This window comes from Lepisosteus oculatus, chromosome 14 (assembly GCF_040954835.1).
Source record: "Lepisosteus oculatus isolate fLepOcu1 chromosome 14, fLepOcu1.hap2, whole genome shotgun sequence".
NCBI classification, from domain to species: Eukaryota; Metazoa; Chordata; class Actinopteri; order Semionotiformes; family Lepisosteidae; genus Lepisosteus; species Lepisosteus oculatus.
Window position 1 is genome coordinate 35,066,937 of NC_090709.1, and position 14,325 is coordinate 35,081,261.

General features: G+C 51.2%; 2 protein-coding genes and 1 long non-coding RNA gene across 3 annotated transcripts; all 3 read right to left on the minus strand.

Moving 5' to 3' along the window:
• Positions 1-1,442: 1,442 nt before the first annotated feature.
• LOC138242564 (uncharacterized) lies at positions 1,443-5,188 on the minus strand. The gene is made up of 6 exons (XM_069198100.1): positions 5,185-5,188; positions 4,786-5,033; positions 3,960-4,082; positions 3,295-3,448; positions 2,587-2,631; positions 1,443-2,496 (listed from the first exon to the last, which is right to left on the minus strand). The coding sequence occupies exons 1-6, from the start codon at positions 5,186-5,188 to the stop codon at positions 2,219-2,221; spliced, it is 852 nt and encodes a 283-aa protein (XP_069054201.1). The 3' UTR covers positions 1,443-2,218.
• A 36-nt stretch (positions 5,189-5,224) lies between these two features.
• Positions 5,225-7,898, minus strand: LOC138243469 (uncharacterized). Its single transcript, XR_011192132.1, has 3 exons — positions 7,643-7,898; positions 7,459-7,523; positions 5,225-6,044 (listed from the first exon to the last, which is right to left on the minus strand). It is a non-coding gene; the product is annotated as an uncharacterized lncRNA (long non-coding RNA).
• Positions 7,899-8,661: 763 nt separating this feature from the next.
• Positions 8,662-14,276, minus strand: LOC138242565 (golgin subfamily A member 6-like protein 25). The gene is made up of 3 exons (XM_069198101.1): positions 14,143-14,276; positions 9,925-11,943; positions 8,662-9,434 (listed from the first exon to the last, which is right to left on the minus strand). The coding sequence occupies exons 1-3, from the start codon at positions 14,240-14,242 to the stop codon at positions 8,662-8,664; spliced, it is 2,892 nt and encodes a 963-aa protein (XP_069054202.1). The 5' UTR covers positions 14,243-14,276.
• Positions 14,277-14,325: the final 49 nt, after the last annotated feature.

A 14,325-nucleotide genomic window follows, 5' to 3' on the forward strand; every position in this document is an offset into this window, starting at 1 on the left:
AACATAATGTATAACCTGTGTGTAGCATGGATAATGATTATGAGCCCAGTCTGGACTAGTCAGAGGAGCACAAGGACAGAAGAACAGGGGTTAACAGCACTGAGCTGGTCTGTATCACCTGATAGTGCCCAGTGTAGAGTCTCACTGCCCCTGACTCTGGAGTCCAGCCTCTCTGATGAGTCTCTATCAGGCTTTACAGACTGCTGGGGTTAACAGCCCTGAGCTGGTCTGTATCTCCTGATAGTGCCCAGTGTAGGGTCACACTGCCCCTGACACTGGAGTCCAGCCTCTCTGATGAGTCTCTTAAGAATATTGGTCCATTAAACTGATGAGGTATAAAAACAGGAGAAAGATCTTTATACACAAATACTGTTTGATACACAGTGAAACATCTCAATAGTTTCTTCCAATTACTGCATATATACATTAAATCTCAACATTTCAATGCAGCACATAAAGTAACACTATTGTACTGTCCCTTTTCTTGGTAATGTTCATCTCCCAACAGAGGATGATAAAGCTGGAATTCAGTTGACTAAAGTTAATAGAAAAACCTTCATCTGTAAACGTTCAAGGCACTTGGCAACTCAACAATCACATGTCATTACACAATAATGCTGGCAAAAGGAGCCTTCTTCAAGAGAAGTATTGAGATAAGATACTATCTCCACCATGTTGGAGTCTCCACAGGAACAGGAAGTGGGATGAGGGAAGATGGAGGGGCTTCAGATGGGAGGCTGCTGTGATTGGATACAAGCTGGGATGGAGCAAAGCTGCTGTTATTGTTCTCTTTAAACATAATTCATTTCATTTAGGTTAAATACATCTGTAAGATATACATTCATATGATTAGAGAATGTTTTAAGTGAGCAACACCTTCTCTCAATCATCTTCTGTGGCCTTTCTCTCTTGTGCTGCTTCAGCTTCTCATTCACACTCCTGTATCTCTTGTATGTCTCTTCTGCTTCGGGGGACTGAAATACCAAACTACTTTACTGTATCTGTCTACAACTGAATTGAGTCTCTCTATTCTCTCTCTGTATCTCTCTACTGCCTCTCTCAGCTCCTCGATCTCCCTCCTGCAGCTCCAGTGCTCCTGTCCTGCTGGAGTGAACTGTGTTGTCGACACACTGACCTGCTGGAGAGTCTCTCTGTGTCTCTCTGCCTCCTCTCTGGCCTTTTCCTCATACCGCTGCCTGAGCTCCTCCATCTCCCTTCTGTGTGTCTCCTCTCTCTCTCTCCTCTCCCTCTCCTGCTCCTCTCTCAGTTCTTCTATCTCTCTCTGCAGCCTCTCTCTCTCCCCCTCTCTCTCCTCAGCTCCTCCTCCAGCTCTCTCCTCCTCCTCTCATCCCTCTCCTCCCTCAGCCTCTCCTCCAGCTCTGCTATCTTCTCCTCCAGGGCTCTGATCTCCTCTCGTGTCTGGATCTCCTCCTCCATCCTGCGGAGGTGGTTCTGCAGCTCCTTCTGGTGCTTCTCCCTCAGTCTCTGCGGAGGTTCGGTACCTTTTCAAATCCAGTGATCACATCTGCTGATTGGCTGCGACATCATCAGGTGTAGCTCTTCAGGCTCCTCATTGGCTGTTCATCTTTCAGATGTTTGATCGGTTACCCCCAGCTAGAGCTCAACTCCAGAGGAGACCCGTCACCCCACCAGCATGGGTCCACATGAGTATTTCCTGTCACGGGAGATGTCAAAATGGACCCCCTGGTTTGTGTTATGGGTCAGGACCTTGTGCTCATCAGAGAAACCCACCTCGGACAGACTCCCAGGGGCTGGACTGTTGTTCACTCAAGGGCAGAGATTATTGGGAAATGTTTATGATACGCCTTGGTGCTACAGATGTTTCATCTGAAGTGCAGCACCTCCAACAGCACAGTGTCCCTGGTCACTGTCCTGGGTCACAGAGCTCCAGAGGCAACAGCTCCACCTGCTGGTCCACAACCTCCACACACAGCAGCAGCGTCCTGGTTTCCTTACAGTCTCCCAGCCTTGCTGAGCTCCGAGCTCTGAGGGCATCAGGCTACAGAGTGGCAGCTCTGCTGTGTTCATGGACTGGACCAGTGCAGGCTCAGAGGAGCCTGTGTGATCTTCCTCACACGCTCTCTGTGTGGCTCAGGGGCGTTGCTGTGAGCCGAGAGAGGACGACCGTGTGTCCCTCAGGAGTGACTCCCTCATGGTGAAACACTGTAGTCCTACAGGGTGTCCTTATGCTCCTTCTCTATCTCAGCTGCTCCACAAAGGGCTTCAGTAATTCCTGTATCGCTGCGTCGTTCCGAGGAATTCTGGCCATGGCTTCCTGAATGACATGAACAGACGCCTCCGTTCCGAAGTGGGAGACGATCCTGTGGGCCAGGTCCTGCTTCTCGATGTCTCCCAGTACACCCCGGGGCATCCCCTTCTGGTGCAGAATGTTCTTCAGCTTCTTGTACTCGTCTGCTTCCAGCTCCTCGATCACTTCATTCAAGGCTCCTGCCCACTCCTCTCTGCTGATGATTCCTGAAACAAACAGACACCCTTCTACTGGCTGCTCCTACACAAGGGCTGAGGAACCAGCTCTAGATACTCAAAGAGGACAGAGGGACTCACTCTGAGGGGCAGAAGTCTTTGGGGTCCTGGTCTGAACAGCAGGGACTGCAGAGAGAGAAAGAGACAGAGACATGTTCACCCTGACCAGCACAGCACCCACAGCACACAGTCTCCCGTAAAGACACTGTTCACCCTGACCAGCACAACACCCACAGGACACAGTCTCCCGTAAAGACACTGTTCACCCACAGGACACAGTCTCCCGTAAAGACACTGTTCACCCTGACCAGCACAACACCCACAGGACACAGTCTCCCATAAAGACACTGTTCACCCTGAACAACACAACATCCACAGGACACAGTCTCCCGTAAAGACACTGTTCACCCACAGGACACACAGTCTCCCGTAAAGACACTGTTCACCCTGACCAGCACAACAGCCACAGGACACAGTCTCTCGTAAAGACACTGTTCACCCACAGGACACACAGTTTCCCGTAAAGACACTGTTCACCCTGACCAGCACAACAGCCACAGGACACAGTCTCTTGTAAAGACACTGTTCACCCACAGGACACAGTCTCCCGTAAAGACACTTCACCCTGAACAACAAAACCCCCACAGGACACAGTCTCCCGTAAAGACACTACTCACCCACAGGACACACAAGATGCATCTCAAGTCAGCTATTGCCTGGCATGATTGTCACACTCACTAGCAGGCCATACTGACCTCTAACCCACCATGTTCTCAGTAGATCTGTTACCTGGCAGCTGCACAATGCGGCTCCACACCCTCTTTTCTCCGTCCTTTGAGGCGCCTTTCAGCAACACCAGGTCCAGTCTCATCGCACCGTGGGCCAGGAACACCTCGAACGTAGGGTGGAAATTCGGGCCATAACTGCAGTAAAAGCACTGGGACTGGAAGAACAACAGTAACGCTGTGTTAAAGAGCTAGCAGTCTGTCACACAGGCAAATCCTTTTTGAGCATGAAGTCAGCTGGACTCCCTCTACAGACTCTGTGACTCTGCTTTCTGCTTTTCTCTCCAGTATCCCAATTCTCCTTGACCTCTGACATGACTGGCCACATCCTCTTCCTGTCCTGGGTATTTCAGGTGCTGCTCTTGGCTGGTTCTCTTCTTGTCCCTTGAACTGCTCTTTCCAAGTGTCCTGGTGAGGCTCTGGCCTTCTCCCCCCCTGGTGTTCTTAACGGGTCAGTACTCGGGCCCCTTCCTTTCTCTGTGTATCTGCTGGATGGGTCCACCTGTTTCATTGTTTTGATGACACTGATGATACTCAGATCACCCTTTCATGACCCGAGTCTTTCCTGCTTCTCTCTCTCTAGATCTTTCAGTCTCTCCCTCATGCTCTCTCAACAGTTTGGGTCATAAAGGCCAGTGATCTCTGTCTGTATCACAGGACAACCATTACCTCAGGCTGGATTATCACAATCTCCTTGCTGCTGCTGGTCACTCTGTACGTTGCCTGCGGTGTCAGTTTACAGCTTGAGCTCGTCTTAATGAGGGTGCTGCTGCAGTCCTGCTGCTCGGTGACCTGTGGAGGAGAGGAGAGGACAGGGTGACACTGCTGGGAACGGGGGAACAGAAACATGCCACGACGTCGTGCTGGAGAAACAGACGGACAGAGACAGGAAGTGCTGGAGAGACAGACAGAGGGACAGGAAGTGCTGGAGAGACAGGAAGTGCTGGAGAGGTAGACAGGCATAGAGACGGGAAGTGTTGGGAGAGAAAGACAAATAGAGACAAGAAGTTGTTGTAACAGAAGAAATAAGGTTCTTGATCCCGAGATGAAGTAAAACAGATGAGTTTATTGCATGCAAGGAACAATTAAGCCGAAGTCTTGTTTCCCGCAAGAAACAACAAAACCGAAGTATTGTTCAACCTACTGTTAAAAACTTTTGGGTTATATAGTGTTTTCTTCTCCGTTTCTGACGTCACTCGGTCTGATGGTAAAGAGGGGGGTTCATGGTATTTGGCCAGTTTACGATGTTCTGGGCAAATGGTCAGTTTAACATTACACCCAGGGGGGTTCCTAGCTTGCATCTGCAATCCTTATCAGTTAACCCCCTTTCCTGCCATAAACCCCAGCTTGTGACTTAGAAGTCTAAACCCCCTACAGAAAGGATTAAATTCAAACCCCCGTCTTCACATCTATCTTCAAAGTGCTGGGGAGGTAGACAGACAGAGAGACAGGAAGTGTTGGGGAGGTAGACAGAGAGACAGGAAGTCCCCTGTACCTGGCTAAGAAGTACATTCCCAGGGAGCACAAACACGTTCAACTTGGGTAGCAGGTCCACGCCATCCCCTGGCTGCAGGAACAGCAGCACCTGTCCAAGGATGCTGGAGTCCCACAGGCTCTTCACGAGGCCCCACAGGGACAGGCCGGCGATGGACACCCTCACATGGGTCTGTGTCACCTCCAGGGGCAACAGCACCTCAAGATTACCACAGCTCACATGGGCCACCAACAGGAAGTCACTCCTGCCTGCAGGAAGACACAGAGTGAGTCATGATTCCTTTGGCTGTTTGTTGTAAGACTGGTCACATCTTCACGGCTTCCAGTCCAGTAGGAGAGCCCCACGATTCAGTTACACCCCTAGACTCCACCCCAGCTGTTCCCTGTTTGTTCCAAGGACCCATCCCTCTCAGCTATAAGACTTTGGGCTCAGAGCAGTGGGTGCAGCACCATTGTGGAGTTGGACCACCTTCGGTTCCGACTTGGTTAGTATTTGCCAGTTAGGCCTCAAGTGCCGAGTCAGCGAGATGGGTTTGTAAACCAGAGACCATCAACTCAATGCTGGAGGAGCTTGTCTTGGTTAAACCTGAGTACGTTGGCTCCAGTGTGATTCGACAATCAGTCACGTCCACAGTAGAGGACTGCCGGAATGGAGAGGCTCACAAGAGCCAGCTCTGCTCCTCATTGACTTCCATTCCAGCTCATCTTTCAACCTAGTGACATGACACGACACTTAGGGCTGAAGATCACTGATTATTTCTGTTAACGATGTGACATGGCCTTCGGTGGCCATGAATAACTGAATTAAAGTAATGAAGCCTTTAACTGAGATTAATTAAGGGCCAGTAATGAAGCCCTGGGATTGAGGTTCAGTAATGGATTGGAACAGATTCCAGAGGCTGGAGAGAGGGATGAGTCCAGCATATCCCAGAAGCAACCTCATCTTCATTCACACTGTTACACAGAAGGCAAATTGTCACCAGACTCTGAGCTGAAGCTGTACTCACTGTCAATACAGAAACTGTTAACATCGCCTGAGACTCACGGCCATCGATCTCGCAGTGAGGTAGCTGCAGTTCCCTCAGCGCCTCCTGGGGGCAGTGTATGTCAAACAGGGGTCCTGCAGGAAGCTGGCCAGTGGGGGACAGGAGCGCCATGTCCCAGTGTGTGGTCTGATACTCCAGTTCACCCCCCGACGCCATCACAAACACCAGCCCAGTGACACGGCACCAGAACTGACCCGCGGACGGGCAGAGATACCTGCACAGGACAGCACACTGTCAACACACTGCACAGAGATAGAGGACACCACACTTTCAACACTCCACAGAGACAGGGGACACCACAGACATCAGGGCATTGACACTGGAGACAAAATGAAGAAATTCTACGCTTGCAGTACAGTGACACAAAGAGAGAACTGGGGCAGGACTGTGTGACAAAGACACAGCACTGACACTGGAGACACAGAAATATAGAAGTTCCACACTTCCCTACTGCAGTCTGGCATGTTTATCCTTATTATTATTATTATTATTACTATTATTATTATTACTATTGCTTACACTTATATAGCGCTTTTCTGGACACTCCACTCAAAGCACTTTACAGGTAATGGGGACTCCCCTCCAACACCACCAATGTGCAGCCCCACCTGGATGATGCGACGGCAGCCATAGTGCGCCAGAACGCTCACCACACATCGGCTCTCAGTGGGGAGGAGAGCAGAGTGATGTACTGTAGCCAATTCATAGATTCATGGGAATTATTAGGAGGCCATGATTGGTAAGGGCCAATGGGAAATTTGGCCAGGATGCCGGGGTTACACCCCTACTCTTTTTGAGAAACACCCTGGGATTTTTAATGACCACGGAGAGTCAGGACCTCGGTTTTACGTCTCATCCGAAGGACGGTGCCTCTTTACAGTACAGTGTCCCCGTCACTATACTGGGGCATTAGGACCCACATGGACCGCAGGGTGAGCGCCCCCTGCTGGCCCCACTAACACCTCTTCCTTAGCTAAGAAGAAGCTACTAAATTCCTCTCGTTATTGTTTTAAGGACTAATGATACGTGATATGAGTGCTCCGAGTGTTTAAGTTTCAGTCTGGTGTGAAAGTACACAGGAGACCGTAGTGATGGGCGAGACTGAAGCAATGTGTCTATTTTAGTGTCATTTCTCCGTGAAGCTGTCAGGTTGCAGGAGAGCGAGTCTCTGGAAAAAGAGGTGACTGTGAAAATCCCTTCTGCTGACTTTTATTCAGTCCACTGCCATGGCAACTGAGCACTTCCGCTGAGATACCGCAAGATACTTGGCTGGACCGGGATGACATTATGATTGACGGGCAGCTTAGCAAGTCAGAGGGAGGAGTGGCACAGGAAGTAGACCAGTGGCCTTGTGGGAAATGGAGTTTACCTAGACTGCCGTCGTGCAAGTGAGCAGAACTGACATCTGGCAGCTCCTCACTGGGAGCACAGGAAACTGTGCATTTAAAATAACGAGACAAACAAGGGGTCTGTATGTAACATCGAGCAGTGTGTTCTGGAATTCTGTTTGTCCTGAAGGTCTTTCGGCCTTAAATTATGCCTTTTAGTGATTTTCAGGACTTCCTATGTTTTAATCTCATTTTTGCTTGTTAAGCAAAGGACGCAAAAAAGCCCAAAATATCAGGTACCTGTAGGTTTCCTTCCTGTTCTGAAATTTTATTTCAGGAGTGAATTCAGTCACGTTCCCTGGGACCTGAAAACGAATTGAGATGTCACAGGTGTGGAGGTAAAGATACAGGTGTTTCTCCAGTGTAGGAGAGGAGATCTCACACGTGTGGAGATAAAGACTTTTCCTGTAGTATAAACACTTACTTTGGTTCTGCTAACTTCATCAGGCTCATCTCCCACAGACAGTGAGCCCCCAGTCTCAGGTGCCCCAGGTGAATATTCCTCAGCTGCTGGACCTGTTGAAAGAAAGAGCTGAGCACCACAGAGTGACAGGCGTGAGTCTGTCTCAGTATCTCAGGTGCTACAAACTGTTGAATACAGCTGTCTGATCTTCTGAGACAACCTGACTGCTGTTTTGACACCATCATCATGATAATGGGCTCGTTATGGATCTGGTGTGATGCTGCTCACTGTGTTTAGAGTCCACTGTGTTTCTCGCGCTGGTGCAGACATCTGGGTTCCTCTGCGTGTTCAGGATCCCTCTGTTTCCTGTATTTTAGAATATTTACTTCATATCGAAGTCTAATCACACTCCTAGAGAAAGTGTGGATCATCCTGGATCAGAAGGGACAGTCAGTGAATCCGAGCGAACTCTCTTCCTGTTGTGAACTTGTGACTCGCACTAATATTCTTACAGGACCTTGAGAGAGAGGGTCAGTGATGTAGGAGAGAGAGCCGTGTGTCAGTGTGTCGTACAGACAGAGGGTCAGTGATGTAGGAGAGAGAGCTGTGTGTCAGTGTGTCGTACAGACAGAGGGTGAGTGATGTAGGAGAGAGAGAGCTGTGTGTCAGTGTGTCGTACAGAGAGAGGGCCAGTGATGTAGGAGAGAGAGCTGTGTGTCAGTGTGTCGTACAGACAGAGGGTCAGTGATGTAGGAGAGAGAGCTGTGTGTCAGTGTGCCGTACAGACAGAGGGTCAGTGATGTAGGAGAGAGAGAGTTGTGTGTCAGTATGCCGTACAGACAGAGGGTCAGTGATGTAGGAGAGAGAGCCGTGTGTCAGTGTGTCGTACAGAGAGGGTCAGTGATGTAGGAGAGAGAGAGCTGTGTGTCAGTGTGTCGTACAGTACAGACAGAAGGTCAGTGATGTAGGAGAGAGAGCTGTGTGTCAGTGTGTCATACAGACAGAGGGTCAGTGATGTAGGAGAGAGACTTTCGGTGTGATCAGGACTTACAGTTTGGGGGCTCCATCTCTTTACTGTGTCTCCTCCTGACGGGCACTCTTCCAGCTCCTCTCTCTTCCTCCTCTTCTACATCGACCACTTTCTTGGCCGACTTCCTCTTCTTTATCTTCTGCAGAAGTTTTCTGTCCATCATGTAAGGAAAGACACTCATTTCTGCCACCATGTCCTCTATCTTTTCCAGCAGCTCTGTGACCTGAGTGCGTTCGCCCCTGTTCTTGTTGTTGAGAACATGATACCTGTTCCCACACTTCTCCACCAGCCACTGGAGCTCCTGTCCTCCTCTCTCAATGTGCTGCTCAATGTTTGTGTCTGTCAGCTCATCCCCCCAGGTGAACAGCAGTATTGTGTGTCTCCAGACTCTCTCACTGAGAAGCTCCAGATGCTCCTTCACTGATCTCCTCTGTTTCTCTCTCAGTGTGATGAGAGGGATCACCAGGAGGAGAGCGTGGGGTCCTGGGGGACACAGAGACACGCTATACACAGTCTCTTGTTTGACCTGCTCTGAGGTGGACTTTATATTATCCCACTCCCAGCCTGGAGTGTCGACCACAGTGATCTGTCTCCCAGCTACTTCTCCCTGTCTCTTCTCACACTCCTCAGTTCCTCCCTCAGCGTCAAACTCCTCTCTGCCCAGGATGGTGTTTCCTGCTGAGCTCTTCCCAGCCTTTTCACACCCCAGAAGCACAATGTTCAGCTTCGACAGACGAGGAGCTGCTGAGATCTCTGGACGGGGAGTTTCTCCTGGGCTTCTCCCTGGATCAGCAACCAAACAAGACAACATCAGTGTTAGAGCTTGTAGTGTTTCAGGGCACAAGAACTAAATCATTTTTTCAGCTGTTCTGCCACTCTAGTACTTAGAGGGGATGAAACAAACTCTGCTGTGTGCTTAATTGAAACAAACATGTCAATAAAACAAGCAGATTCTGGGATCTGAGTGCAGAAGGTTAAAGTTCCCTTATGTTGACTCAAAACATCAAAAACTACAGCTTTTGGAGTTTAAAAGACATAAACCAAGATGAAGAGAAATGTTATGACAAAAAAGAAAGCAAAGTGAAGAAGAAAGAAATTCAAATAAGAACCACTGCATAGAGACAAAATAAAAATCACAAGATGCAAGACCTCTCTTCAATCTTGACACGATTGCATGTATGCAGTCCAAACTATACAATTCTCTGGAATTTGCAGTTTTACCTCTTAAACTGGGCATCTACCTCCTGCCTTCCTGCTGGGGTACAGTACTTACTCTGACCCGGCTCCAGGCTCTGAGGCTGGGAGGACTCCTGCAGCTCCTTCACTCTCCTCTGCAGCTCCCCTTCCCACCTCTCCTGGATCTCCGCCTCCTTTCTCTGCAGCCTCCTGTCGTACTCCTCTCTCAGCCCTTCCTCCCACTGCCTCCTCAGCTCCTCCGTCCTGCTCCTCTCCTCCTGCGCCTCTCGCTGCTGCTCCCTGTATCTCTCCTCCAGCTCCTGCTCTCTCTGACGGTGCTCCCTCTCTAACTGCTGCCTCAGCTCCTCTGCCCTCCTCCTCTGCTCATCCTCCAGTTCCTGCCTCAGCTCTGCCTCCCTCTGCTGCTGCCTCAGTTTCAGCTCCTCCGTCTGCCTCTGCAGCTCCTGCCTGCCCTGCTCTCTCATCCTCTCCTTGTAGTGGAGTCTGAGCTCTGCCAGTCTGCTCTGCTCCTCCAGTGAGTATCTCTGCTCCAGCTCCTCCACTCTCCTGAGCTCCTCAGCCCTCCTCAGCTCCAGCTCCTGCTCCCTCTGCCTGCGATCCTCCTCCAGCTGCCTCCTTAGTTCCTCCTCTCTCTTCCTCTGCTCCTCCTCCTGCTCCTCCCTCTTCTCCTCCATCTCCCTCTGCTGCTGCTGCTCCAGCTCCTGAACTCTCCCCTGCAGTCTCTCTTCATACAGCTGCTTGATCTCGTCCACCTTCCTCCACAGCTCTGCTTCACACCTCTGCTGGGCCTCCCCGCGGTCTTGGCCTCTGTGCTGCTGCCTCAGCTCCTCTATCTTCCTCTCCTGCTCTTCTTCAAGTTCCCTCTTCACGGCCTCCATCCTCTCCCTCAGTCTCTCTGCACACTGGGTCCTGGTCTCCTCCACCTTCCTCAGCTGCTCCTCAGTGAGTTTCAGGATGGTCTCCTGCACCCTCCTGTGCTGCTCCTGGTATCTGAGCTCCATCTGCTCAGCTCTGCTGCGCTGCTCCTCCTCGTACCTGCGCAGGAGCTCCTGGTGCTGCGTCCTGTAGCGGAGCTTGATCTCCTCCGTCTTCTCACACTGCTCCTGCTCCAGCCTCTGGCTCTGCTCCTGGTACTGCAGCTGCAGCTCCTGCTCCTTCCTGCGCAGTGTCTCCTCCTGCTCTCTCCTGAGAGCCTCCAGCTGCCTGCGCTGCTCCTCTCCCTGCCTGCGTCTCAGCTCCTCCAGCTGGTGCCTCTGCTGCGCCTCGTGCTCCTCCTTCAGCTGCTCCGCTCTCCTCCTCTGCTCTTCCTCACTCCTGCGTCTCAGTTCCTCCGTCTTCTGATGCAGTTCTGCCTCGTACTCCTCTCTCAGCTCCTGCACTTTCTTCAGAAACTCCTCCTTCTTCTTCCTGCCCTCCTCCTCCTCTCTGTATCTATTCTCTCTTTCTCTCAGCCTCTCCTCTGCATCCTGGTCCACTAAGAAGAACAGACTTTTTCCTGCCACCATGTCCTCGATCTTGTCCAGCAGCTGTGTGACCTGAGTGCGGTCGCCCGTGTCCATATTGTTGAGAACATGATACCTGTTCCCACAGCTCTCTAAGAGCTGCTGCAAATCTCTCCCCTGTGTGTCAACGTACTGCTGCACTGTCTCCTGTCCCAGACTGTCCCCGTGGGTGAAGAGGATGAGAGTGTGATTCAGGACAGCTTCCCCGAACACCTCGGTCATGGTCAGCAGGGCTCCCTTCTCCTCGTCTGTGAAGCGTCTGGCCCGCAGCACCAGCAGGAAAGCGTGGGGTCCTGGAGAGGACAGCAGCAGGCACCTCCGGACCTCCAGACACACGTCCCTCTGGCACCCCCTGCTGTCCAGGAGGTCTGGCGTGTCGATGACAGAGAGCTGCCTCCCAGCAGCCTCCCCCCTGCGTCTCTCGCAGGTCTGGGTGACCGCGGACAGGCTGGGCCGGGAGGGGAACTGTGTGCTGCCCAGGATGGTGTTTCCTGCTGCGCTCTTCCCAGCACCAGTCCTGCCCAGCAGCACCAGTCTCAGCTCAGAGGGGCGGGGCTGGAGTCTGGGTTTGACTGCAGGGTCCCCTTCACTCACTGCAACAGGAGCATCAGGGAGGTTAGACATGAGAGGAGACCAACCTCTCCACAGGTAAGAGGAGTACAATTTGCTCAAGTCATTTCTTGACAAACGTAACTTAAAAGTCATAATAATAATAATAATAATGATAATTACTTACACTTCTATAGCGCTTTTCTGGACACTCCACTCAAAGCGCTTTACAGGTAATGGGGATCCCACCACCGCCACCAGTGTGCAGCTCTTTACAGGTAATGGGAATCCCCTCCACCACCACCAGTGTGCAGCCCCACCTGGATGATGCTCCAGTCCTCTCACACACACCAGCTCTCAGTGGGGAGGAGAGCAGAATGATGAAGCCAGTTCAGAGATGGAGGTTATTAGGAGGCCATGATGGGTAAAGACCAGGGGGTAATTTGGCCAGGACACTGGGGTAACACACCTACTCTTCTCGAGAGACACCCTGGGATTGTTAATGACCACAGAGAGTCAGGACCTCGGTTTGACATCTCATCCGCAGGACGGCGCCTGTTTACAGTCCAGTGTCCCCGTCACTATACTGGGGCATCAGGACCCACACAGACCGCAGGGTGAGAGCGCCCCCTGCTGGACCCACTCACACCTCTCCCAGCAGCAGCCTCAGTGTTTTCCCAGGAGTCTCCCCTCCAGGTACTGGCCAGGCTCACCCCTGCTGGGCTCCAGTGGGGCTGCCAGCTGTGAGTTGCAGGGTGATAGGGCTGCTGGCCATTTTGAAAGAAATTTACATCTGGGAATTATTCTTGGGCATCATGCTCAGTCGGCACAAGTACATACTCCACCCTGACTCTGAACATTAGTGTTCCCCAGCGCTGCAAACTCAGCCCTCTCCTCTGCTCCCTGTTCACCCACGACTGCGTCTCCAGGAACAACACAAACTCCCTCATCACGTTTGCGGACGATACAACGATCATCAGCTTGATCACGAACGGTGATGAGTCCGCCTACAGGGAGGAGGTAGAAACGCTGACAGCATGGTGTCAGGACAGCAGCCTCTCTCTGAACACCAGCAGAACTAAGGAGCTGATGATGGACCACAGGAACAGACCAGGCACCCGTTCACATCAGTGGGTCCGCAGTGGTCCAGATTCTCAAATTCCTAGGTGTCAACATCACAGGTGACCTGACCTGGACCCACCACACCAACCCCGTAGACAAGACAGCGCCTGTTCTTTCTCCCCAGACTGAAGAAGTTCAGCCTGCCTTCACACATCCTGACCAGCTTCTACAGCTGCACCACTGAGAGCATCCTAACCGGCTGCACCACTGCCTGGTGTGGTAACTGCTCCGCCCACGAGCTCAGGGTCCTCCAGAGGGTGGTGACACTGGCTCAGAACACTAACGGCTGCGCTACTGAACACAGGGGATATCTACTGTGTTAATGCCTCAAGAAGGCCAGGTCCATCCTCAGGGACCCCAGTCACCCTAAACACAACTTGCTCTCTCTACTACCATCTGGAAAACGGTACTGAAGTATCAGACCAAGACCACCAGGTGTCAGAATAGCTTCTTCCCCCAGGCAGTAAGACTGCTGAACAGCCAACCACAGCAGACACCTGCAGTTACCTCCTTGAACTGACAGGGGGCACTGGCACTCTCAGGACACCTACGAAGAGCACGAAATACCTCCTACCCTGTACCCTACCACTGTCAGGACACCTAAATACCTCCTACCCTGTACCCTACTACTGTCAGGACACCTAAATACCTCCTATCCTTGTGTTGGTTCCACACAATCTGTGAATTGTAATTCTGTAATCTGTTGTATCCCAATGTTAACCCCTATAAATTCCTGTCCTCCAACTCTTCCATCCCTCTTAACGAGCCTTTAACGAGCTCGCAGATTTCAATGCTGACAACACCGCTGTGTGCTGTACTGTTCGTGCATCGATCAATAAACCTTGATTGATTGAGTGTTGGTCCGACAGACTTGAGGAACAGATTACAGAGACTGAGCTGCTGTGTGATGGATTAAATCTAATCTCCCTGAGAGAAAACAGTTCAATTACAGCACAGAGGATTTAAACAGACACAGATCTGTGTGCCACTGTGTTAGTAACACAGTACAGAGCGGAGCACAGTATGATTTTAATTCCTAACAGGACACAAGATGGTTGAATCTCTCAGTTTGGTGACCAGTTAGATCAGTGACTCAGTAATACAGCATCAATCACACTCACTGTTGAGAGGGTTGAGGTCTTTACTGTTCCTCCTCTTGACAGGCAGTCTGGGCTCCTCTGTCTCTTTCTCCAGCTCCTCTTCCTTCAGTGTCTTTCTCATCTTCTCCTTCAGCTCCTCTTCTCTCCTGCTCCACTCCTCCTCCAACCTCTGTTTGAGCTCCTCTTCTCTCTCTCTCTCCCTTC